Raw genomic sequence first — 24141 nt, 5'->3', positions numbered from 1 at the left:
AGCACCGTACAGAGCCTTGGGAGAACACACTAAAACATCAGACGCACCCCCTACCCACAACGAGCTCACGGTCTAAAGGGGGAGGCGTCGTCGTCAGTGATAATGGTATTTATTGAGCGCTTACTGTGTGCGAAACACCGTCCCAAGCGCTTGGGAGAATACAGCGTAACATCAGACACACTCTCTGCCCAGACGAGCTCACGGTCTAGAGGGGGAGTCAGACGTTATTATTTGAGTCAGACGTTATTATTTATAATCATATTTATTGAGCACTTACTGTCCGCACAGCGCTGGACTGAGCTTTGGGAGAATGCACTCTTAACATCAGACCCATTCCCCGCCCGCACAAGCTCGCGGTCTAGAGGGGGAGACGGACAGTATTAAACAATCCTATTTATCGAGCGCTTACCGCGTGCGAAGCGCCGTACCAAGCTTCGGGAGAATACGCTACAACGGCGGACGCGTTCCCTGCCCACAGCGGGCTCCCGGTCTAGGGGGGGAGACAGGCTTTAATGTAGACTGATTAGAGATCTATCCGGCTATCCGGACATATGTGCTGTGGGAATGACGGAGCGGGTCAGAGCGGCCCAGGAGGGGGTGGGAGAAGAGGAGTGGAGGGCTCAGGCAGGGAAGGCTTCCTGGAGGAGTGGGGTCTTCGTTAAAGCTGTGAAGCACGGGGGAGGGGGTCTAATTGGCTTAACGAGGAGCGGGTCCCGTGCGTCCCCCCCCCCCCCCCCCCAGCACGTGGGAGGTCAACGGGTGGTGGGTCAGGAGCTTCATCTCCCCTCCGGCCCTCAGCTGCCCCTGCCCCTGACCTGTCTCATGGAGGAAGAGGTGTTGAAAATCCTGACCAAGGCCCTACACAGTGAGCGCGGGGCCGGGGCTGCGGCCCTCTGGGAGAGGGAAGCCGGGCCGGGGGGCTACGGGACACTAGCCCGTTGGCTATCCGTTGCCGACTTGTTCCTCCCAAGCGCTTAGTCCAGTGCTCTGCACATGGTAAGCGCTCCATAAATACTGTTGAACGAATGAATGAATGACACGGGCGCTGGGATGGAGACGTGGACGGTCTCCTGTGGGAAATAACCATCACCGCAATAACGTCGGTATTTAAGCGCTCGCTATAGGCCCGGCGCCTTTCTAAGCGCTCGACGGGGTCATCGGGTTGTCCCTCGTGAGGCTCCCGGTCTTCATCCCCCTTTTCCAGATGAGGTCACTGAGGCCCGGGGAAGTGAAGTGACTCGGCCCACAGTCCCACAGCTGACAAGCGGCAGAGCCGCGATCCGAACCCATGACCCCCGACTCCCAAGCCCGGGCTCTTCCCACCGAGCCACGCTGCTTCTCGATAGTATACCGTTACTGTACGATATCACTGTACGATAGCATACCGCTACTACCCGATAAATAATACTATTTACGGTACTTGTTAAGCGCTTACTATGCGCCAGGCACTAAGCTGCCGGGGTGGATACAAGTGAGGCGGGTTGGACACGGTTCCCGTCCCACATGGGGCTCACGCTCCTCATCCCTATTTTACAGATGAGGGAACTTGTCGTTCGGTCATCCATTCAATCGTACGCACCGAGCGCGTACCGCGTGCGGAGCGCTGTGCTAAGCGCTTCGCAGGTACAATCCGGCAACAGAGGCCACCCGGCGACGGGCTCACGGTCTAGAAGGGGGAGACGGAAAAACAAAACAAAAGTCGACAGGCAGTAGAAAGAGAGAAGGGAGGAGAGGTTGGAGGGGGCAAGCAGTTTTTGCTTCGCGCGGAGGTTGATAGGCGACCACTGGAGGTTTTTAAGGAGGGGAGAAGTGACCCGCCCGAGGTGACACAGCGGTCAGGTGGCGGAGGGGGGATCGGAACCCAGGTCCTCCCGGAACCCGGGTTCCGAGCGCGTGGCCCGGGGAGAGGGAAGGGCGGAAGCCGCCCCGGATCCGCTCCGTGGACGTAGGGAGGCGGCGTGGCCTCGGGGCTACGGCCCGGGCCCCGGGTTCTAATCCCGGCCCCTCCACTTGTCCGCTGCGTGACCTCGGGCAAGCGACCCCGCTCCTCTGGGCCTCGGTGCCCTCATCTGTAAGAGGGGGACTGAAGAGGGTGAGCCCCAGGCGGGACGGGGGAACCGGGTCCCACCCGTTAAAAACGCAAGACGTAAACGTCCGAGCGATGCAGGTTACCGCTCGGACATCGGTCGCGATCACCCTCTGACCCAGCAAGTGGAGCAGCGCATAGGGGAGCTGAAGAACCGCGTCCTGAGGAAGAAGGAGCCCAAGTGAGGCCGGGGGTCTACGGGGGTCCCCCCCATGCCGCCCGCTAGCCGGGCCTTTTATTTCCCCCCTCATCCTCCGGCCCCAGAGAAATAAAATCCTCCTCCGTCCCGCCCGTCGCAGGTGACCTTGTTTGGTTCGGGTTCTGCTTCGCCGCCCCTCATCCCCCCCTTTAGACCGTGAGCCCCTCGTTGGGCGGGGACGGTCTCTCTCCGTCGCCGAGCTGTCCATTCCAAGCGCTTAGTCCAGTGCTCTGCACAGAGTCAGCGCTCGATAAATACGATCGAATGAATGAACGATAATAATAAATAACGGTATCGGCGAAGCGCTTACTACGGGCCAGGCGCCGGGGTGGATACGAGGTGATCAGGTCGTCCCACCCGGGGCCCACGGTCTCTTGTCCCCGTTCTCCAGGTGAGGTCACTGAGGCCCAGAGAAGTGAAACCACCTGCCCGAGCTCACCCAGCAGATAAGTGGCGGAGGCGGAATTGGAACCCAGGTCCTTCTGACTCCCAAGCTCTTGTAATAATAATAACGTTGGTATTTGTCAAGCGCTTACTCTGTGCAGAGCGCCGGTCTGAGCGCTGGGGGAGATACGGGGGTCATCGGTTCGTGCCAAGTGAGGCTCCCAGTCAATCCCCATTTTACAGATGAGGGAACTGAGGCCCAGAGAAGTGAAGTCAAGCGGCAGAGCCAGCAGTCGAACCCATGACCTCTTGACTCCCCAGGCCGGGGTCTTCCCACTGAGGGAGGGTCGGGGGGGAGGGGGGGATGCAGTCATTCATTCGCTCATTCCATCGTATCTATTGAGCGCTTCCAGGGTGCGGAGCGCTGTACTAAACGCTTGGAAGGCACAATCGGGCAACAGAGAGGCGGGCAACCTCCCCGCCCAACAACGGGCTCCAGCCCTCAGCCCGTGGGTCTATATTCGTTCCTTCGGTTGTATTTATCGGGGGGGCTTACTATGCGCGGGGCACTGCGCCGAACGCTTGCAGTGGACAGCTGGGCCCCGGAGAGAGACCAGGGCCGCCCAACGCCCGGCTCCCGGCCTGAAGGCGGTACGGTGGGAAGAGCCCGGGCTCGGGAGTCGGAGTTCCTGGGTTCGAATCCCGGCTCCGCCGTTTGCCAGCTGCGGGACTTTGGGCAAGTCGCTCGACCTCTGGGAGAAGCAGCGTGGCTCGGTGGAAAGAGCCCGGGCCTGGGAGTCGGAGGTCCTGGGTTCGGATCCCAGCTCCGCCCCTCGTCCGTTGTGTGACTGGGGCTCATGAGTTCGAATCCCAGCTCTGCCACTTTGCATCAGGGTGACCGGGGGCGAGTCACTTCACTTCTCTGGGCCTCAGTTCCCTCATCTGTCAAATGGGGATGAAGACTGGGAGCCCCCCGTGGGACCACCCGATTCCCCTGTGTCTCCCCCAGCGCTTAGAACAGGGCCCTGCACAGCGTGAGCGCTGAACAAATACCGACGTCATTATTAAAGGGGGGGGGGAGGGGGAGCGCGTTCGGAGCGCCCAGTCCAGCGCTCTGCACAGCGCGGACGCCCAATCCATACGATTGAGTGCAGGGGAGCTGCCCCAAGGGGGGGGGGGGGGGGGCGGGGGCCCGTGCGGCGCCCCCCCCCCCACCGACCTTGAGCCTGAGCCCGCGGCGCCCTCCACGGCGCCCCTCCCCCCGCCCCCTTCGGGGACCTTCGATGACCTTCGGCGACCTTCGGCACGTGCCCGGAGCTCCGGAGAGGGGCGGGCGAGCTCCCCCTCATGCATATGCACGTTCTCCCCTCATGCCTAGGCCCGCGCTGCCCTCCCTCGCCTCGTGCATAGGCAAACGAGGCGCGGGCGGGACCGCCTTGCTTGACCCGCCAAGGAGGGTGGGGGGGGGGCGGGGGGGGGTGGGGGGGAGGGGGCTCCCTTGGCAGGCGGCCGCGCGCAGGCGCACGGAGCCGCTCGCCTCCCCTCGGCTCCGCCGCCCGGCGCGCACGCGCAAGCCCCCCTCAGGCCACCCCCCCCTCATTAGAATAAACCGGCGCGGCCCCGCCCCCCTCCGCTCGCCTGCGCGCGCCCCTCGGGCCACGCCCCCTCAGTAGAATAAGCCGCCGCGGCCCCGCCCCTCCGCGCGCGCGCGCGCCTTCCCAACGGGGCCTGCGCGCGCCCCCTTCCTCAGACCACGCCCCCTCATTAGAATAAAACAGCGCGGGAGGGGGGGGCGCCCTCCGCGCTCCAGCTGGGCCTGCGCGCGCCCTCCTCCCTGAGGCCCCGCCCCCCTCATTAGACTGATCCGGCGCGGCCCCGCCCCCCTCCGCTCCCCTGGGCGCGCGCGCGCTCCCTCCTCCCTCCCTCCTCCCTCCCCCGGGCCCCGCCCCCTCATTAGCAGAAGGCGAGGCCCCCTCCCCCGCCCCCCCGCCGCGGCCTCGGGCGGAGGCCCCGCCCCGCGCATCTGCATATGCATGAGCGGCCCCGCCCCCGCTGTCAGCTGGAGGAAGCGGACTCGGAAGCGGCCGCGATGTCCTTTTGTGTCCTACAAACCGCCGCCGCCGCCGCCGCCGCCGCCGCCGCCCGCTGAGCGGGGCCGAGGCCCGGGAGCGTCACCGGCAGCGGGAGGGGGAGCGGGAAGCGGCCCCGCACGGCCCCGCACGGCCCCGCCCCTCCGTCCCCCGGGCCCCGGGGCCCCGATGCCCGTCCGGACGTCCGCACGGCCCTGCCGCGGAGCCCCAGGTGCGAGGCCGGGAGGGAGGGAGGGAGGCCGGGAGGGAGGCCGGGAGGGAGGCCGGGAGGGCCATGTGCGCGGCCCCAGGCCCACCGGGGAGCCCCCCCCCCTCCCCCCGCCCACATGGGGCTCCGACTCCGAGGTCAGGAGGTCAGGAGGTCGGGAGGCCCGGCCTTGACCCCTCCCCGCCGGCCGGGCCTCCCCCCTCCCCCGGGGGTCAAAGGTTACGGCGCCCCGGCCCCCGTGCGGGACCGGCCCCGGGCCCCCCCCCCCGGCCCCCGGGGCCTCCCCTTTCCTTCTCCCTCCCTCCCTCCCTCCCTCGCCGCCGGGCCACTTCCTGATTGACCCTCCCTCCCTCCTCCCCCGGGGAGGCCTCCGAGGGCCCGGCCGCGTGCCGCCGAGGGCCGCATGGGGGCGGGGGCGGCCGGACCGGCGGGGGGGCGGGGGGCGGGGGTCGAGCCCGCCGCCCTCCCCTCCCCTCCCCGCCTCCCGGGCACCGCCGCGCCGAGGGGCTGAAGGTCGCCCGATTATTCGTTAACCTGAGATCAAGGTTAGGCGGGAGCAGGAGGAGAAGGAGGAGGCCCCGGCCTCCACCCCCCGGCCTCCACCCGCCGGCCTCCACCCCCCGGCCGCCCCGGCATCCGTTGGTCTCCAGGGTGATGCCCAACGGACGCCCCCCCCCCCCCATCCTCTCCCCCGGGGTCCCGGAGGGAGCGTCCTCCCCACGCCCCTCCCCCGACGGAGGGGGGAGGCCCGTGCGAAGGCCTCGCCGCCTCCCTGCCCTCTGGCCAGGCGGTGCCCGGGGTCCTGCCCACCCGGCCGTCCGTCCCCTAAGGTCTCTCGACGGCTCTCGTTTTTAATAACGCGGGTGGCAGGCGCCGTCCTAAGCGCCGGGGGCGACACGGGGGAATCGGGCGGCCCCCGGTGGGGCTCCCGGTCCTCGCCCCCATTCCATTTGACAGATGAGGTCGCCGGGGCCGCAGCGGGGTGAAGCCACCCGCCCGCAGTCGCCCGGCTGACGGGCGGCGCAGCGGGGATCCGAACCCACGACCTCTGACGGCCGAGCCCGGGCTCTCACCGCCCACAGCCCCGCCGCTCGTCCGTCCGTCCGTCCGTCCGTCTCCCCCCGTTAGATCGGCGAGCCCGTCCGGGGACGGGGACGGCCTCTAGCCGTGGCCCCGTCGTCCGTCCCGAGCGCTCGGTCCGGTGCTCCGCGCGGCGCCGGATAGATGCGACGGGACGGACGGACGGACGACCGACCGACCGACCGACCGACCTCCCTCCCCCCGACCCCGTCTCTCTCTCTCCCCTCAGGTGACGGGAGCGACGCCGCGAGCCTCCTCCCGCCGGCGCCCCGAGGGACGGGCGGGTGACTCCCCGGGCGCCCCCCCCGGCCCGTCCTCCCCGGACCCCCGTCTCTCTCCGTCGCCCCCCCCCCTTCCCGCTCTCCCTCCCGGGCGGTTGACGGCCGTCGCCCCCCCCCCCGTCCCCCTCTCGCCCCCCACCGCGGACGGCCGTCGGCGCCATGTCCGTCCGGGAGCGGGCCGCGGAGCCCCTGTATATCAAGGCGGAGCCCGCCAGCCCGGATAGCCCCCGCGGCTCCTCGGAGACGGAGCCCGACCCCCCGCCGGCCCGGCCCCCCGGCCCGGCCCCGGCCCGGCGCCGCCCCCCGCCCCCCGGCCGGGGAGAGGAGGACGAGGGGGAAGGGACGGGACCCGGAGAGCGGGGCGGCGGGGGCAAGCTGGTGCTCAGCTCCCTGCCCAAGCGACTCTGCCTGGTGTGCGGGGACGTGGCCTCCGGCTACCACTACGGCGTGGCCTCCTGCGAGGCCTGCAAGGCCTTCTTCAAGCGGACCATTCAGGGTGAGCCCCCTCGGCCCCCGCCCGGCCACCCCGGTGCCCCCGGGCCCCGAGCGGGGCGGCGCCTCGGCCCCCCCCGCCCCCCGCCCCGCCCCGCCCCTCCTGACGGCCCTGCCTTGCCCCGCCAGGGAGCATCGAGTACAGCTGCCCGGCCTCCAACGAGTGCGAGATCACCAAGCGGCGCCGCAAGGCCTGCCAGGCCTGCCGCTTCACCAAGTGCCTGCGGGTCGGCATGCTCAAAGAGGGTGAGGGCCCGCGGCGGGGCCGGCCGGGGGACCCGGGGACCCGGGGACCCGGGGAGGGCGTCGGGGGCGGCCTCCCGGTCTGACGGGGTCCCCTCCCTCGGTCCAGGGGTCCGCCTGGACCGGGTCCGGGGCGGGAGGCAGAAGTACAAGCGTCGGCCCGAGGTGGAACCGCTGACTTTCCCCGGCCCCTTCCCGGCCGCCCCCCTGGCGGCGCCCGGCGGGCCCCGGAAGGCAGGTGAGCGGGGCGGCGAGAGGGGACGGGGGCGGCGGGGGAGGCGGGGGAGGCGGGCCCGGGGGTCCGCGGCGGTGACTCGGCCGGCCTCCCTCCCTCCGCCCCCGCCCCCGGCAGCGCCCGTCAACGCCTTGGTGTCCCACCTGCTGGTGGCGGAGCCCGAGAAGCTGTACGCCATGCCCGACCCCGCGGGCCCCGACGGACACCTGCCGGCCGTGGCCACCCTGTGCGACCTCTTCGACCGGGAGATCGTGGTGACCATCAGCTGGGCCAAGAGCATCCCAGGTGAGAGAGCGGCGGGGGCCGCGGGGCGGGCCGCGTCCCAGTTGACGGGCGGGGGGCGGCTCGGGGCCGGGCGGCGCCGGCCCGCGGCCCCAGCTTCTCCCCCCGCCCCCCCGCCCCCCCGCCTGCCCGCAGGCTTCTCGGCCCTGTCGCTGTCGGACCAGATGTCGGTGCTGCAGAGCGTGTGGATGGAGGTGCTGGTGCTGGGCGTGGCCCAGCGCTCCCTGCCCCTGCGCGACGAGCTGGCCTTCGCCGAGGACCTGGTGCTGGACGAGGAGGGGGCCCGGGCCGCCGGGCTGGGCGAGCTGGGGGCCGCGCTGCTGCAGCTGGTGAGGCGGCTCCAGGCCCTGCGGCTCGAGCGGGAGGAGTACGTCCTGCTCAAGGCCCTGGCCCTGGCCAATTCCGGTGAGAGGCCGGGACTCGAGCGGTCCCGCCGGGGAGGCGGGCGGGCGGGCGGGCCGGCGGGCGGGGGGGACGGCCCCGGCCCCGCGCCCCGCCGGCTTCCCCGGGGCTCCCCCCCCACTCCCGTCCTCCCTCTCCCCCCCCCCCCAGACTCGGTGCACATCGAGGACGCCGAAGCCGTGGAGCAGCTGCGGGAGGCCCTGCACGAGGCCCTGCTGGAGTACGAGGCCGGACGGGTCGGGGGCGGGCCCGGCGGGGGAGCCGAGCGCCGGCGAGCCGGCCGGCTGCTGCTCACCCTGCCCCTGCTGCGGCAGACGGCCGGCAAAGTCCTGGCCCACTTCTACGGGGTGAAGCTGGAGGGAAAGGTCCCCATGCATAAGCTCTTCCTGGAGATGCTGGAGGCCATGATGGACTGAGGGAGCGGGAGGCGGGGCGGGCGGGGGGGACGCTGGCGGGACCGGCAGCTGGCTGTGAGGGATGGAGCCCGGGAAGGGGCCGGGGGCCGTCCACGCCTCCTTCCCCTCCCGCCACCCTCCTCCTCTCCGGGCGTCAGGGGGAGAGGGAGCGAAGGTCGAGGCCGGAGGCGGGAGGGCCGCCCCTAGCAAGCCATAATATGCCCCCGTGAGGTGGGGGGATAGGGGGTCGGGGGGGGGGGGGGACACACGGGGACACGACGTGGGGGCGTGTCTCACGGAAGCCATATCGCGGGGAGGGGGAGGCACTGGGAGAGTCGGGGCCAGATCTCAGGGAGGGAGTGGTGGGAGGCCAGAGCCTCCCTTCCGTCGATGCTTCTGCTGCTGCTTTGCCCATCTCCAGGGGCCAGTCCCCCACTCGGGGCGGGGGGCGGGAAGAGCAGACACACCCCCCCCAGCCCGCCCCTCTCCCCCTCCCCTTCTCTGCCATTCGCATTGGGCATTATCCCCCCCCCCCCCCCGCCCCCTCCAACCTCCCCTCTCCCCCCATTTAAAGCAATAAACCAGAGCAGGCTCCTCCCCTCCCTCTGACTCCGTGGGACCCGGAGCCCGAGCCCCCGTCCCCTCTCCATCCTTCCCCGGCCTCCCAGGAAAGGGGGACGGCGGCGCCTCGCTCCCCTGCACAGCAATAACACTATATTTATTTTTAGGGTTTGGATGGGGGGGGGGGGGGGAAGAGGGGCCCCGGCCTCTCCCCCGGGGGCCGGAGGGGACGCTGTACAGAGACTCTATTTTAATGTATATTTGCCGCAAAGACAAAACACGCGTTTGGTTTCGGACATTTAACGAGAAAATATAACGACGGTCACGACCTCACGGCGTGCGTGCGTCGGGGGCGGGGGGGAGACGCGCGGAGGGAGGGGGTCGGGGGCGTCGAAGGCGGGGGGGAGCCCGGCCCGGGGGGGCGGTGCGGGGGGCCTAGGCCGCGGCCTCCTCCTCGTTGAGCAGCAGGTTGGGGATCCCTCGCGTGATGGGGAACCGGCGTCCCGACGCGGGACACTGCAGCGTGCCCTCCACCACCTCCACCTGCGGAGAGAGAGAGAGGACGGGGCCTCGGATGGGGAACGGCCGGGACGGACGGGGCGGCGCGGGGCGCGAGGGGCCGGAGGGGGAGGAGGACTCGCCTCCAGTAAGACGTGATGCGCCTTCCGCAGAAACTCCTCGTCCTGCTGGTAGCCCTCCGTCAGTTGTCGGGGTAAGTCTGACGAGTGACCCAGCTGCGGGGGAGGACGAGGACTCTCATCGACGACGCCGAGAAGCGGCGCCCGCCGGGGCCGGAGCGCCGTTCCGGGCGCACGCTCGTGAGGTCGGACCCGATCCCCCCCCCCGTCCCCCGTCGGGGGCTCGGGTCCCCTCGACCCCCATTTTCCAGCGGGGGGAAGCGAGGCCGCCGGCCCCAGGTCACCCGGCAGGCTGGGGAGGGGTCCGGCCCTCTCCCTCCTGCTCCCCCGGCCCTCCGCCGCCCCGGGGGCCTCCGGGCTCGAGGCCAGGAGGCCGCGGATTCGGGGAGGGGGGGGATGGGCGGTTTTCCGGGCGGTGGGCCCGCCCGCCCGCCCCCGGCCCCCGGGCCCTCACGCTCTCGGCCGCCTCCACCAGCGCCTGCCATTCCATCTTGGGGATCATCCGGCTCACGAACTCGGGGTTGAAGTCCACGGCGTTGACGCGGACCTCGGTGGCCTGCGGGGAGAGCACGGGGGAGGTCGGCGAGCCCGGGGACCGGGCGGGGGGACCTCACCGTTATTAATAATCCTATTTACGGCGCGCTGACGGCGTGCGGAGCCCGGCACTGAGCTCGTGGGAGACTACGTGAGGACATCGGGCGCATCCCCTGCCCGCGGCCTAGAGCGGGGAGACCGACGCGCGGGCTCGGTGGCAAGAGCCCGGGCCGGGGAGTCAGAGGTCGTGGGTTCTAATCCCGGCTCCGCCGCTTGTCAGCTGGGCGACTTGGGGCCGGTCACTTCACTTCTCCGGGCCCCTCCTCTGGAAAATGGGGACCGAGACCGGGAGCCCCACGGGAGACAACCTGATCACCTGGTCTCCGCCCCTGTGCTTAGAACCCTGCCTGGCACGTAGCGCTCTGCGGACGCCATCGTCATTATCGTTATCAATAAATAGATAGAGAAACGACAACGCTATCCAGGGATGGTCTCTGTTGCCGATTCGTACGCTCTGAGCGCTCTGTACCCAGTAAGCGCTCCATAAATACGACTGAATGAGGGAGGACCGAGGAGGGTGGGTTCGAATCCCGGCTCTGCCACTCGTCGGCTGCGTGACTGCGGGCGAGTCACTTCACTTCTCTGGGCCTCAGTTCCCTCATCTGGAAAATGGGGATGGGGCCCGTGAGCCCCACGTGGGACCACCTGATTCCCCTGTGTCTACCCCGGCGCTTAGAACGGTGCTCTGCACAGAGTGAGCGCTTAAACAAACACCAACGTTATTCATATAGGACGGAGGAAGGGGCAAGTCAGAGCGGCGCAGAAGGGAGAGGGAGAAGAGAGGAGGGCTCAGTCAGGGAAGGCCTCCTGGAGGAGACGGGCCTTTCATTCATTCATTCAGCCGTATTTATTGAGCGCTTACTGGGTGCAGAGTGCTGGGACAGAACCACACAGCAAGAAAGCAGCAGCGTGGCTCCTCGGACGGAACCCAGGCTTGGGATCCAGAGGTCACGGGTTCTAATCCCGGCCCCACCGCTTGTCAGCGGGGTGACCTTGGGCCAGTCACTTCCCTTCCTCTGGGCCTCAGTTCCCTCCTCTGCAACATGGGGGGGGGGGGGGGGGGGGGGCGGAAGCCCGGGCGCCCCACGTGGGACCGCCTAGACGCCCCTGCCTCTCCCCCCGCGCTCAGCACAGCGCTCTGCGCAGAGTGAGCGCTGCACAGATGCCAGCACCGGTGGATTCTCGGGGCCTCGGGTGGAAAGGGTCACGTGATGAGCCTGCATTTCCCCCCCCCTCCCCAGCGCTTAGAGCAGGGCTTGGCACAGAGCGAGGGCACGAGGAGGAGGAGGGCGTGGCGGTCGCTCGGGGTTACCTGGATGCGGAGCGGGTATCCGTCCCGCGGGCCCACGCCCCGCACGTGCGAGGTGAGCAGGTTGTGGGTCAGCAGCTTCATCGCGCCAAGCGGGGGGGGGGGGGGGGGGAGGAGGCGGCCGCCGCAGCGCAGCCCCGCCCCGCCCCCCCCGGAAGCGGAACGCCCGCACTTCCGGCCACGCCGACGCCACTTCCGCCCGCCCTCGCCGACCCGGAAGCTCCCCTCCCCTCCCCTCCCCTCCCCCGCGGGGGCGGCGGCCCGTCTCGTCCAGGGAATACGGTAGTCAATCGGGGGCGGGCAACGCTTGGGATCATTACGGCAGGGGGTGAAGCGCCGACCCGGTGCCCGACGCTCTGCTCCCGGGGAGGAGCCCGGCGGAGCCGCGCGCGCTCGGGGCTCGGCTTTTACTCCCTGCCCACCGCTCTGCTCGGGACACTAGTGAGGATCATAAGAATGATAATGATAATGATAATAACGATACTCCGTGCCGAGCGCTCTACCCATGATAATAATAAAATAATAACAGTAATGCTATTGGCTCAGCTTTTACTCCGTGCTGAGCGCTCTACTCATGATAATAATAATAATAATAATAATGCTATTGGCTCAGCTTTTACTCGGTGTCGAGCGCTCTACTCATGATAGCAATAATAATAATAATGCCATTGGCTCAGCTTTTACTCGGTGCCGAGCGCTCTACTCATGATAATTATAATAATAATAATTATAATGCTATTTGCTCAGCTTTTACTCCGTGCCGAGAGCTCTACTCATGATAATAATAATAATAATGATAATAATAATAATAACAGTAATGCTATTTGCTCAGCTTTTACTCCGTGCCGAGAGCTCTACTCATGATAATAATAATAATAATAATAATAATAACAGTAATGCTATTTGCTCAGCTTTTACTCCGTGCCGAGAGCTCTACTCATGATAATAATAATAATAATAATAATAACAGTAATGCTATTTGCTCAGCTTTTACTCTGTGCTGAGCGCTCTACTCATAATAGTAGTAGTAATAATAATAATAATGTTATTGGCTCAGCTTTTACTCTGTGTCGAGCGCTCTACTCATGATAGTAATAATAATAATAATGCCATTGGCTCAGCTTTTACTCGGTGCCGAGCGCTCTACTCGTGATAATGATAATAATAATAATAATAACAGTAATGCTATTTGCTCAGCTTTTACTCAGTGCTGAGCGCTCTACTCATAATAGTAGTAGTAATAATAATAATAATGTTATTTGCTCAGCTTTTACTCGGTGCCGACCGCTCTACTCAGCACAGTAGTGATGATAATAAGAATTATAATGATAATGGTATTTGTTCAGCGTTTACTCTGTGCCGACCGCTCTACTCATGACAATAATAATGATGATGATAATAATGGTAGTTGCTCAGCTTTTACACGGTGCCGAGCGCTCTACTCATGATAGTCGTGTTGGTAATAATAATAATAAAATAATAATCATGGCTAATAATGCTAATGAGAAGCAGCGGGGCTCAGTGGAAAGAGCCCGGGCTGGGGAGTCAGAGGTCATGGGTTCGAATGCCGACTCTGTCACTCGTCAGCTGGGTGACTGGGGGCGAGTCACTTCACTTCTCTGAGCCTCAGTTCCCTCATCTGGAAAATGGGGATGAAGACTGGGAGCCTCACGTGGGACAAACCTGATTCCCCTGGATCTCCCCCAGGGCTTAGAACAGTGCTGTGCCCATAGTAAGCGCTTAAAAAATACCGACATCATTATTATTATTACACTCTTGTATACCCAGACACACATTCATTCATTCAATAGTATTTATTGAGCGCTTACTGTGTGCAGAGCACTGTACTAAGCGCTTGGAATGGACAATTCGGCAACAGATAGAGACCGTCCCGGCCCAGTGACGGGCTCACAGTCTAATCGGGGCGTCTATACTATAGTATGGAAGCTGCGTGGCCCAGTGGAAAGGGCCTGGGCTGGGGAGTCAGAGGTCATGGGTTCGAATCCCAGCTCCGCTGCTTATCAGCTGTGTGACTTCGGGCCAGTCGCTTCACGTCTCGATGCCTGAGTTACCTCATCTGTAAAAATGGGGATGAAGACTGAGCTCTATGTGGGACAAGCTCATCACCTTGTATCCTCCCCAGAGCTTAGAACAGTATTTTGCACATAGTAAGCACTTAACAAATGCCATTATCATTATTATTATATATTACATATAGCAGATGATATATCAATTTTATATATATATATATTCTTTCCTCCTCTCCCCGCTCCAGTCTATTCTTCACTCCGCTGCCCGGCTCATCTTCCTGCAGAAACGATCTGGGCCTGTCACTCCCCTCCTTAAACACCTCCAGTGGTCGCCCATCGACCTCCGCTCCAAACAAAAACTCCTCACTCTAGGCTTCGAGGCTCTCCATCACCTTGCCCCTTCCTACCTCTCCTCCCTTCTCTCTTTCCACCACCCACCCCGCACGCTCTGCTCCTCTGCGGCCCACCTCCTCACCGTCCCCCGTTCTCGCCTACCCCGCCGTCGACCCCCGGGTCGCGTCCTCCCGCGGTCCCGGAACGCCCTCCCTCCTCACCTCCGCCAAACTGATTCTCTTCCCCTCTTCCAAACCCTACTTAAAGCTCACCTCCTCCAAGAGGCCTTCCCAGACTGAGCTCCCCTTCTCCCTCTGCTCCCTCTACCACCCCCCCTTCACCTCTCCGCAGCTTAACCCTCTTTTCCCCCCATCTCCCTCCGCTCCTCCCCCTCTCCCTTCCCCTCCCCTCGGCACTGGACTCGTCCGCTCGACTGTATATATCTTCATCACCCTATTTATTTTGTTAATGAGATGTACATCACCCTGATTCTATTTATTTGTTACTGTTTTAATGAGATGTTCATCCCCTCGATTCTATTTATCGCCATCGTTCTCGTCTGCCCGTCTCCCCCGATTAGACCGGAAGCCCGTCAGAGGGCAGGGACCGTCTGTATCAGTTGCCGACTTGTTCGTTCCAAGCGCTTAGTACAGTGCTCAATAAATACTATCGAATGAATGAATAATTGCAGCAGCAGGACCTACTGGATAGAGCCCGGGCCTGGGAGTCAGCAGGTCACGGGTTCCAATCCCGACTCTGTCACCTGTCTGCTGTGTGACCTTGAGCCAGTCACCTCACTTCTCTGTGCCTCAGTCACCTCATCTGGAAAACGGGGATTGAGACCGTGAGCCCCACGGGGGGCAGGGCTTGCGTCCGAACCATTTTGCTTGTATCCGACCCAGCGCTTCATAGAGTGCCGGGCGCGTAGGAAGTGCGTGACAGATACCGCCGGTATATATGGTATATAGAGAATATACACAAAATGGATATATCTCCCACGCCGTTGGGGGTTCGTCGCGACTTTTCGGGACGTATTTTCTCCATTCGGTCCTGTCTTCTGCCACACTCCGTATCCTTGCCAACGGTTCTGCCGTTACGGTGGTTAGGGTCACTTCACTTCTCTGGGCCTCAGTGACCTCATCTGGAAAATGGGGATGGAACCTGCGAGCCTCACGTGGGACGACCTGCCGACCCTGCATCTCCCCCAGCGCTTAGAACAGGGCTCGGCACAGAGGAAGCGCTGCGCCAATACCGACATGATTATTATGCTGCTGCTGCTGCGGCTGCTTTGATCCCCATTTATCAGATGAGGAGCCTGAGGCCCAGAGGAGGGGAAAGTGCGGACACTGACGGTGGGCGCCGGCCCCGCCCCGAACGCGCATGCAAATGAGGGGGCGGGGCCGGCGTCAGGGGGCGGGGCCGGGCCTAAAGGGAGAGGTTCTGGAGAGGAGGAGGGGGCGGGGGCCGGGCGTAAAGGGGCGTGGTCGTGCGTCAGGGGGCGGGGCCGTGCGTGGGCAGGGGTGGGCGGGGCCGTGCGTAAAGGGAGAGGTTCTGGAGAGGAGGGGGCGGGGCCGTACGTCAGGGGGCGGGGCCGTGCGTCAGGGGCGGGGCCATGTGTAAAGGGAGAGGTTCTGGAGCGGAGGGGGCGGGGCCTGGCGTAAAGGGGCGGGGCCGGGCGTCAGGGGGCGGGGCCGTGCCTAAAGGGAGAGGTTCTGGAGATGAGGGGGCGGGGCCGGTCGTAAAGGGGCGTGGTCGTGCGTGAGGGGGCGGGGCCGTGCGTGGGCAGGGGTGGGCGGGGCCGTGCGTAAAGGGAGAGGTTCTGGAGAGGAGGGGGCGGGGCCGTGCGTCAGGGGGCGGGGCCATGTGTAAAGGGAGAGGTTCTGGAGCGGAGGGGGCGGGGCCTGGCGTAAAGGGGCGTGGCCGTGCGTCAGGGGGCGGGGCCGTGCCTAAAGGGAGAGGTTCTGGAGATGAGGGGGCGGGGGCCGGTCGTAAAGGGGCGTGGTCGTGCGTGAGGGGGCGTGGCCGTGCGTAGGCAGGGGTGGGCGGGGCCGTGCGTAGAGGGAGAGGTTCTGGAGAGGAGGGGGCGGGGCCGTGCGTCAGGGGGCGGGGCCGTGCGTCAGGGGCGGGGCCATGTGTAAAGGGAGAGGTTCTGGAGCGGAGGGGGCGGGGCCTGGCGTAAAGGGGCGGGGCCGGGCGTCAGGGGGCGGGGCCGTGCCTAAAGGGAGAGGTTCTGGAGATGAGGGGGCGGGGGCCGGTCGTAAAGGGGCGTGGCCGTGCGTGAGGGGGCGTGGCCGTGCGTAGGCAGGGGTGGGCGGGGCCGTGCGTAAAGGGAGAGGTTCTGGAGCGGAGGGGGCGGGGCCGTGCGTAAAGGGGCGTGGCCGTGCGTCAGGGGGCGTGGCCGCGCGTGGCCGGGGTGGGCGGGGCGATGGAGCTGGGGCGGAGAGCGCTGCGCTGGGGCCGGCCTGGGGGCGGGCGGTGTGCGGGATCCCCCCGCGCGCTCCTCTCCCTCGTCTCCGTCCGCGCCCTCCGCCTGCCGCCCGCCGCCATGGCCCCCCTCAAGGTCAGTCCCCCTCCCCCCGTCCCCAGGCTGGACCCCCGGGGGGACCCCGCCCCCCCCCCCCCGGCCTCGCACCCCCGGGCCCCCGACCGCCCACCTCCCCCTGCAGACGGGGCCCCCCCCCCACCTTCGGCTGACCCCCCCCCCCCACCTCCGTGCTTGGACCCCCCGGGACCCCGACCTCCCACCCCCCACCTTCGGCCGACCTCCCTCTCCGTCCTCGGACACCGGGCCCCGGCCCCCCGCCTCCCCCCCGCAAGATGACCCCCCCGCCCCAGCTTCGGCGGACCCCCCCTTCTCCATCCTTGAAGACCGGGGCCCGGCCTCCCCCCACTCCCCGCAAGCAGACCCCCCCACCCTCCAGCTTCGGCTGACCTGGGACCCCGGCCTCCCGACCCCCCTTCGGCTGAACCCCCTCTCCATCCTTGGACACCGGGCCCCGGCCTCCCCTCCCCCCCGCCCCCCAACCTTCCACTGACCCCATTCAGCGTCCTTGGATTCCTGGGCCCCGGATCTCCACCTTCCCCTGCCAGATGACCCCCCTTTCCGTTCTTGGACGCCCGGGTCCCGGCCTCCCACCTCCCCCTGCAGACGGCCCCCCCCCCACCTCCAACCTTCGACCGACCCCCCCCCCCCCCACTCCGTCCTTGGACACCGGGGACCCGGCCCCCCACCTCCCCTGCAAGCGGCCCCCCACCCCCTACCTTCGACCGACCTCCCTCGCCATCCTTGGACACCGGGGACCCGGCCCCCCGCCTCCTGCTGCAAGCGGACCCTCCCCCCGCCCTCCCCTTCTGCTGACCCCCCCCCTCCATCCTCGGACACCCCTCCCCCCCGCACACTGACCCCAGCCCCCCAAAACCTGCCAGGGACTGACCCCCCGCTTCTACCCTCCCCACCCATCACCCCCCCGGAGACCACCCCTTCTTGCTTTGCCCCGGCTCTCCGTGATAATAATGATGATGATAGGAATGATCATTTTGGTGCTTTAAAAGTGCTACGTGCCAAGCGCCGCCCTGAGCACCGACCGGGATGGATAGAAGGTGATGGGTCGGATACGATCTCTGTCCCACGTGGGGCTCACGGTCTTCATCCCCATTTTACAGATGAGGGAACCGAGGCGCAGAGAAGCGCGGTGACTCGTTCGCGGTCACGCAGCAGACGCGTGGCAGAGGCGGGATTAGAACTCACCTCTTCTGCCTTTCCCTTAGGCTACGCTACCCCTCCGCCTCCACCGACACCTCGCCCTGCATCCCTCCCAACCCAGAGTTTGGCGTTTTTCGTACCCCTCTCGAGGCGCTCTTTTAATTTTTAAATAACGTCCGTTAAGCGAGTACTACGTGCGGCCCGACGCGGTGGACGGGGCCCGGGCCCGGGAGTCAGAAGGACCTGGGTTCTAATCCCGCCTCCCCCGCTTGTCTGCTGTGACCTCGGACGGGTCACTTCGCTTCTCTGGCCCTCGGGTCCTTCGTCTGGAAAACGGGGATTGAGACTGTGAGCCTCGTGTGGGACGGGGACTGTGTCCAACCCGATCACCCCAGCGCTTAGTACGGTGCCTGGCACGTCGTAAGTGCTGGACGAATGCCCCGATTACCGTATGCCGTTATTATGCACCGAGCACTGTCCTGAAAGACGGTTAGGTTGGACAGAGTCCCCGATCCCACGGAGGGCTCACGATCTAGAAGGGAGGAGGATTTAATCCCCATTTCACAGATGAGGTGACTGGAGCACAGAGAACTCAAGTCCGTTCGCTAGTATTTGTTGAGCGCTTACTATGTGCAGGGCACCGTACTGAGCGCCGGGAACGTTCAGTTGGGCAACAGATAGAGACCGTCCCTGCCCAGCGACGGGCTCACGGCCTAGTGACTCGCGCTAGCTCGTACGGGCGGTAGAGCTGGGATTAGAACCCAGGTCTTCTGCTTGGGCCTCTTCATTCAGTCGTATTTATGGAGCGCTTACCGTGTGCAGCGCACTGTGCTAACTTCACTTCTCTGTGCCTCAGTTCCCTCATCCGTAAAACGGGGATTGACTGTGAGCCTCACGTGGGACGACCCGATGACCCCGTATCTCCCCCAGCGCTTAGACCAGTGCTCTGCGCAGAGTAGGCGCTTCACAGATACCAACGTTATTATTACTGAGCGCTTTCAATTAGGCCACACCGCTTTTCCCTGGAATTGGGCGTCCACCCTGCCTTCTGGTTGCCGGTGACCCTCCTTCCCGCCCCCGTCCGTCGCGGGGAATCGCTGCTCGTGGTGACATCCATCCCCCCCCCCCCCCCCCCCCCCCAGACCTTTCGACGCGATGCTCCTCCGCTCCGCCCGGAGTCAGCCGGCGGAGATCCACCCTACCTTCCCACCCTCTCCGGTCCTCAGCCTCCCCCGAGGCCTCACGCGCCGGCATCGTCCCTCCCTTCCCGAAGGCCTGAGAAGCCGTGTGCACTGAGAAGCAGCGTGGCTCGGTGGGAAGAGCCCGGGCCGGGGAGTCAGAGGGCATGGGTTCGACTCCCGGCTCTGCCACTTGGCAGCCGGGTGACTGTGGGCGAGTCACTTCACTTCTCTGTGCCTCAGTTATCTCATCTGTCAAATGGGGATTAACGGCGGTGAGCCTCACGTGGGACGACCTGATTGCCCTGTGTCCACCCCAGCGCTTAGAACGGTGCTCTGCACATAGCAAGCGCTTAACAAATACCAACATTTATTATTATTATTATTATTATTATTATTATTAAAGGCCTCCCCATTCCGGTCCTTGGCCCTCCGGTATCGGTTGATCTCCCCTCCCTCCCCTCCGCCCACCTGCTCACCCCACCGTCGGCCTCCCCGGGGACCCCGACCCGCACGCCCCTTCCGCGACCTGCTCTTCCTGATCTCTTCCAAGTGAAATGTCCCTGAGAATGTTGGTATTTGTTAAGCGCTTACTCTGTGCAGAGCACTGTTCTAAGCGCTGGGGGAGATGCAGGGTCATCAGGTTGTCCCACGTGAGGCTCACGGTTAATCCCCATCTGACAGATGAGGTAACCGAGGCCCAGAGAAGTGAAGTGACTCGCCCACCGTCAACCCAGCTGACAAGCGGCCGAGCCGGGATTCGAACGCATGACCTCTGACTCCCGAGCCCGGGCTCTTTCCACTGAGCCACGCCGCTTCTCTAAGCATCCCGCCCGCCGCGTCCCCAGCCCCCCGGCTCGTCCTCTATCCCTCTGCTCTCTCGCTCTTCTCGGCTGTGGCTCCGCTCCCCCCCCCCCCCCCCCCACCTTCCTCCTCGCACTCATTTCCCGGCACCCGGGCCCCCCGCCCCCACGCTGCCCGCCCTTCCAAGCTATTGGCCAATTTTACACAACCCCTTGCACCATCGGATTCCTGTGGCACCGACCGCCCTGCCCCTGACGAGAGGGGGGAAGGGCGTTGCTCCAACCTGCGAGCCGGCCGGGTGGAGGAAGGTGACCTATCTGCCCCGGGGAGCGGGGAGGGACTGGATGCGAGATGCCGCGCCGGCTTTTCCCCGGACCAAGCTCTCTGGCCCCGTTCCGCTCTCTCTCTCCACCCGCTTTTTTTCCTCTGCCCCGCGTCCCTCCCCGAGACTCTGACTCCCCTCCTCTGCCCCTGTCCTCTCCCCCAGGTGGGCGATAAACTGCCCTCGGTAGAGTTGTTCGAGGAAAATCCCGGGAACAAGGTCAACCTGGAGGAGTTGTTCAAGGGCAAGAAAGGAGTCCTGTTTGGGGTTCCCGGGGCCTTCACGCCGGGCTGCTCCAAGGTGAGACGGGATTGGGGACGGGAGGGCAGAAAGACAGGCCTCCCTCGGTCCCTCCGCCGACGCGGCGGCTCGGCAGATCCGACCCCTGCGCGGCTCCGCCGTCGTCTGAGCGTTTATCGACCACCTACACGAGAGAAGTTAGTGACGCAAGGCCCCCCCGCGCTCAAGGAGCTTTCACTCCGATTCATTCGTTCAGTCGTATTTATCGAGCTCTTACCGTGTGCAGCGCACTGTACTGAACGCTCAGGGAGGGGGGACGGCATGTAGAGAAGCAACGTGGCTCGGTGGAAAGAGCCCGGGCTTGGGAGTCAGAGGTCATAGGTTCGAATCCCGGCTCTGCCACTTGTCAGCTGGGTGACTGTGGGCGAGTCACTTCTCTGTGCCTCAGTTACCTCATCTGTGAGCGTCACGTGGGACAACCTGGTGACCCTGTATCTACCCCAGCGCTCGGAACGGTGCTCTGCAAAGAGTAAGCGCTTAATAAATACCAACATCAAATGCCAGCGGTTTGCCGGAAATCCCGGACCGAAGGGATTTATCGAACGCTCTCTGTACGCCAAGCCCTGTGCTAAAGGCTGGCGTACGCACGAGGCGATCAGCTCAGATGCAGTCCCTGACCCACACGGGGCTCGCGGTCTAAGGAGAACGGCTCAGAATCACTCAGATTCATTCAGTTGTATTTATTGAGCTCTTACTGTGTGCAGAGCACTGTACTGAGCGCTTAGGGCGGGGGGACGGCATGTAGAGGAGCAACGTGGCTCAGTGGAAAGAGCCCGGGCTTGGGAGTCAGACCTCGTGGGTTCTAATCCCGGCTCCGCCGCTTGCCAGCTGGATGACTTCACTTCTCTGGGCCTCAGTGTTTCCTCTGTAAAATGGGGATGAAGACTGTGAGCCCCACGTGGGACAACCTGATCACCTTGGATCCTCCCCAGCGCTTAGAACGGTGCTTTGCACATAGTGAGCGCTGAACAAATCCCACCATTATTAAGAGGTATTTTATCTCCACTTAGATGAGGAAACGGAGGAACAGAGCGGCCAAGGGACCTGTCCAAGGTCAAACAGCAGACGAGAGGTGGAGTCGGGACTAGAACCTGGGTCTTCTGACTCTCGGCCAGCCCTGGGCTCTTTCCACTGGGCCGGGTGGGCACAGAGTAACAGTGCAACTACACAGAATAGAAAACAACAGACGAGCAACTGAAAGAACTAGTAATAGGTTCATTCACTCATTCAATAGTATCTATTGAGCGCTTACTATGTGCAGAGCGCTGTACTAAGCGCTTGGAATGGACAAATAGGCAACAGATAGAGACAGTCCCTGCCCACTGACGGGCTCACAGTCTAATCGGGGGACATAAATTGCAGTGTCCGTGCTGCCCGATGGTGAGTGGAGGAAGGGCTGTCGGAAGAGGTAAAAAAAAAAAAATAAATAAATAAAAAATAAATAAATGGTGGTATTTGTTAAGCACTTACTACGTGCAAAGCACTGTGCTAAGCGCTGGCGGATATAAGGTGCTCAGGTTGTCCCACGTGGGGCTCCCAGTCTTCATCCCCATTTGACAGATGAGGGAACTGAGGCACAGAGAAGTGACTTGCCCAAAGTCACACAGCTGTAAAATGGGGATGAAAACTGGGAGCCCCACGTGGGACAAGCTGATCACCTTGTTATCCCTCAGTGCTTAGAACAGTGCTTTGCACATAGTAAGCGCTTAACAAATACCACCTCTAGAGATTCTCTGAGGTACAGAGAAGTTCAGTGACTTGCTCGAGGTCACGCAGCAGTCAAGTGGCGGAGCCGGGATCAAAACCCCTAATCTCTCGACTCCCGGGCCCGTACTCTACCCGCTACACCATGTTAATCAGATTGGACACGGTCCCTGTCCCACATGGGGCTCTCGGTCTTAATCCCCATTTTACAGATGAGGCAACTGAGGTGCAGAGAGGTTAAGTGACTCGCCCAAGGTCACGCAGCAGGCGATGATGATCTTGGTATTTGCTAAGCACTTACCAAGTGCCAAGCACCGTTCTAAGCGCTGGGGTAGATACAAGGTCATCACGTTGTGCCACGTGGGGCTCACGGTCTTAATTCCCGATTTACGGATGAGGGAACTGAGGCCCAGAGAAGCAAAGTGACTTGCCCAGGGTCACACAGCCGACAAGCGGCGGAGCCGGGATTAGAACCCACGACCCCTGACTCCCAAGGCCGGGCTCTTTTCACTGAGCCACGCGACTTCTTAAGAGGCGGCGCCGGGATTAGAACCCAGGTCCTTCGGACTCCCAGGCCCACGCTGCTACTCTCAATCAGTCAGTCGATGGTATTGACTAAGCACTTACTGAGATGTCAGACCTGAGGCTCTTAGAGTGTTTCTGGGCACCGAGGGGGTGGAGGTCCAGATCAGAGCCCCTTGAGCCTGGGGAGACCTCACCCTTCTCCTTCCCCCTCTGCCCTGGTCCCACATCTCGACCCCTCGGTTGCTTTAGGGGGAGTGATGATAATAATAATAATAATAATGATAATAATAATGGTGTTAAGCGCTTACTATGTGAGAAGGAGACAGGGAGCTTAGAGATCTGGGGTCTGGGGTGGTTTCATACCGACCTTTTGGGGTGGGGTCATTCATTCAGTCATATCTGTTGAGCGCAGAGCACTGTGACCAGCGCTTAGAACAGTGCTTTGCACATAGTAAGCGCTTAACAGGTACCGTTATCACTAAGTGCTTGGGAGAGTAGACTGACAATAAAGGGAACGTTCTCTGCTCCCGACGAGTCGGAACCGGACCGGCCCGGGCTCCCCGGGAATGTCAACCCTCGTGGTCAGGAGACCCTGGGGAGTTGTGGCGGGGGGAGAAGGGAAGTGGGGCGGCTGACATCTGCCTCCTCCTCCAGACCCACCTGCCGGGGATCGTGGAGCAGGCCGGGGCCCTGCGGGCCAAGGGGGCCGAGGTCGTCGCCTGCCTGAGCGTCAACGACGTCTTCGTGGTCAGCGAGTGGGGCCGGGCGAACGGGGCCGAGGGCAAGGTGAGGCCGCGGGGGAGGCGGGGGGCCGGCCGGGGCCCCCGGGGAGGTCGGCAGGTGACGTGACTCCCTCCCCTCCGTGTCCCCAGGTGCGGCTCTTGGCGGATCCCACCGGGGCCTTTGGGAAGGTGAGCGCGGGCGGCGGGGGTCGGTGGGTGGGGAGCGGGCGGAGGTTACCGTGGCAACCGGGCCGGGAGGGCGACGGAGGGCGTCCGCCGGCCGGGAGCCGGTTGGCGCGAGGGGGCCCGCCTCCGCGTGGGAGCTCGGGCCGCTCCCTCCCGTCCCGCCCTCGACTCCCCTCCCACCTCCTCTCTCCCTAGGCGACGGAATTGCTCCTGGATGATTCCCTGGTGCCGCTGTTTGGGAATCGGCGCTCCAAGAGGTGAGAGGGGCCGGGGGGAGGGAGTGTTCGGGTCGGCCGGCTCTCCCCTCGCCCAGATCCCCGCTGGCCCGTCCTCCTCCCCCCCCTCCTCTGACTCCTTCCTCCCCTTCCAACGCAGGTTCTCGATGGTGGTGCAGGATGGCGTGGTGAAGAGCCTCAACGTGGAGCCAGACGGCACAGGGCTCAGCTGCAGCCTTGCCCCCAACTTACTGTCCCAGCTGTGAGGCTCCCCCCCTCCCCCGTCCCCGATCCCCCCGCACCCTCCCCCGCCCAACCCCGCTTCTCTTCTGGCCCAGGTACCGCACTGCCCGGGCCTTCTGCAATAAACAGTCGGAGCCCCCAGCCGGGACCACGTGCCTCTCTTCCGCGGGTCCGGGGGAGGCGGGGGCCCGGCCTCGCCCGTCGGTCTGACCGTGTCGAGCCACCCGGGGTGCGGACGCCCCGGCGGCGGGCCCTCTGGAGAACAGCGTGGAGGGGGACGCGGCGTGGAGGGGGAGTTCGGTCTGATCGGGGAGACCGCCCCGGCCCGAGCGGAGAAAGCAGGGGTCGGTCCACGCGCCGCTAATCATACGTTCGCAGACGCCGGTGTTAACCCTCT

At 64.5% G+C, this 24141-nt stretch overlaps 4 protein-coding genes across 4 annotated transcripts; 3 read left to right on the top strand and 1 right to left on the bottom strand.

Moving 5' to 3' along the window:
* Positions 1-4702: 4702 nt before the first annotated feature.
* LOC120638301 (basic proline-rich protein-like) lies at positions 4703-6410 on the top strand. The gene is made up of 2 exons (XM_039911660.1): positions 4703-4970; positions 6277-6410. The coding sequence occupies exons 1-2, from the start codon at positions 4703-4705 to the stop codon at positions 6333-6335; spliced, it is 327 nt and encodes a 108-aa protein (XP_039767594.1). The 3' UTR covers positions 6336-6410.
* A 39-nt stretch (positions 6411-6449) lies between these two features.
* ESRRA (estrogen related receptor alpha) lies at positions 6450-8866 on the top strand. Its single transcript, XM_029059099.2, has 6 exons — positions 6450-6824; positions 6950-7066; positions 7173-7301; positions 7416-7583; positions 7716-7985; positions 8133-8866. Exons 1-6 carry the CDS (start codon positions 6488-6490, stop codon positions 8396-8398), a joined length of 1287 nt encoding a protein of 428 aa, XP_028914932.1. The 5' UTR covers positions 6450-6487; the 3' UTR covers positions 8399-8866.
* Positions 8867-9173: 307 nt separating this feature from the next.
* Positions 9174-11582, bottom strand: TRMT112 (tRNA methyltransferase subunit 11-2). The gene is made up of 4 exons (XM_029059220.1): positions 11483-11582; positions 10031-10132; positions 9580-9672; positions 9174-9481 (listed from the first exon to the last, which is right to left on the bottom strand). Exons 1-4 carry the CDS (start codon positions 11561-11563, stop codon positions 9374-9376), a joined length of 384 nt encoding a protein of 127 aa, XP_028915053.1. The 5' UTR covers positions 11564-11582; the 3' UTR covers positions 9174-9373.
* A 4671-nt stretch (positions 11583-16253) lies between these two features.
* Positions 16254-23885, top strand: PRDX5 (peroxiredoxin 5). Its single transcript, XM_029061166.2, has 6 exons — positions 16254-16402; positions 20015-20149; positions 23033-23164; positions 23251-23289; positions 23482-23543; positions 23662-23885. Exons 1-6 carry the CDS (start codon positions 16268-16270, stop codon positions 23765-23767), a joined length of 609 nt encoding a protein of 202 aa, XP_028916999.1. The 5' UTR covers positions 16254-16267; the 3' UTR covers positions 23768-23885.
* Positions 23886-24141: the final 256 nt, after the last annotated feature.

Source organism: Ornithorhynchus anatinus, chromosome 3 (assembly GCF_004115215.2).
Source record: "Ornithorhynchus anatinus isolate Pmale09 chromosome 3, mOrnAna1.pri.v4, whole genome shotgun sequence".
Taxonomy (NCBI): domain Eukaryota; kingdom Metazoa; phylum Chordata; class Mammalia; order Monotremata; family Ornithorhynchidae; genus Ornithorhynchus; species Ornithorhynchus anatinus.
Note: the sequence above shows the minus strand (reverse complement) of the source record. Positions and strands in the feature narration are given on the sequence as shown.

What these genes read in the sequence shown, in the direction of transcription:
- LOC120638301 (XM_039911660.1), top strand. Translation starts at nt 4,703, where the DNA reads ATGAGCGGCCCCGCCCCCGCTGTCAGCTGGAGGAAGCGGACTCGGAAG. An exon ending in GCCCTGCCGCGGAGCCCCAG is followed by an intron (nt 4,971 to 6,276) that starts GTGCGAGGCCGG and finishes CTCTCCCCTCAG; the next exon opens with GTGACGGGAGCGACGCCGCG.
- TRMT112 (XM_029059220.1), bottom strand. Translation starts at nt 11,563, where the DNA reads ATGAAGCTGCTGACCCACAACCTGCTCACCTCGCACGTGCGGGGCGTG. An exon ending in GATACCCGCTCCGCATCCAG is followed by an intron (nt 10,133 to 11,482) that starts GTAACCCCGAGC and finishes CTCTCCCCGCAG; the next exon opens with GCCACCGAGGTCCGCGTCAA. An exon ending in TGGTGGAGGCGGCCGAGAGC is followed by an intron (nt 9,673 to 10,030) that starts GTGAGGGCCCGG and finishes CCTCCCCCGCAG; the next exon opens with CTGGGTCACTCGTCAGACTT.
- ESRRA (XM_029059099.2), top strand. Translation starts at nt 6,488, where the DNA reads ATGTCCGTCCGGGAGCGGGCCGCGGAGCCCCTGTATATCAAGGCGGAG. An exon ending in GGTCGGCATGCTCAAAGAGG is followed by an intron (nt 7,067 to 7,172) that starts GTGAGGGCCCGC and finishes CCCTCGGTCCAG; the next exon opens with GGGTCCGCCTGGACCGGGTC. An exon ending in CCTGGCCCTGGCCAATTCCG is followed by an intron (nt 7,986 to 8,132) that starts GTGAGAGGCCGG and finishes CCCCCCCCCCAG; the next exon opens with ACTCGGTGCACATCGAGGAC.
- PRDX5 (XM_029061166.2), top strand. Translation starts at nt 16,268, where the DNA reads ATGGAGCTGGGGCGGAGAGCGCTGCGCTGGGGCCGGCCTGGGGGCGGG. An exon ending in CGAACGGGGCCGAGGGCAAG is followed by an intron (nt 23,165 to 23,250) that starts GTGAGGCCGCGG and finishes CCGTGTCCCCAG; the next exon opens with GTGCGGCTCTTGGCGGATCC. An exon ending in GGGAATCGGCGCTCCAAGAG is followed by an intron (nt 23,544 to 23,661) that starts GTGAGAGGGGCC and finishes CTTCCAACGCAG; the next exon opens with GTTCTCGATGGTGGTGCAGG.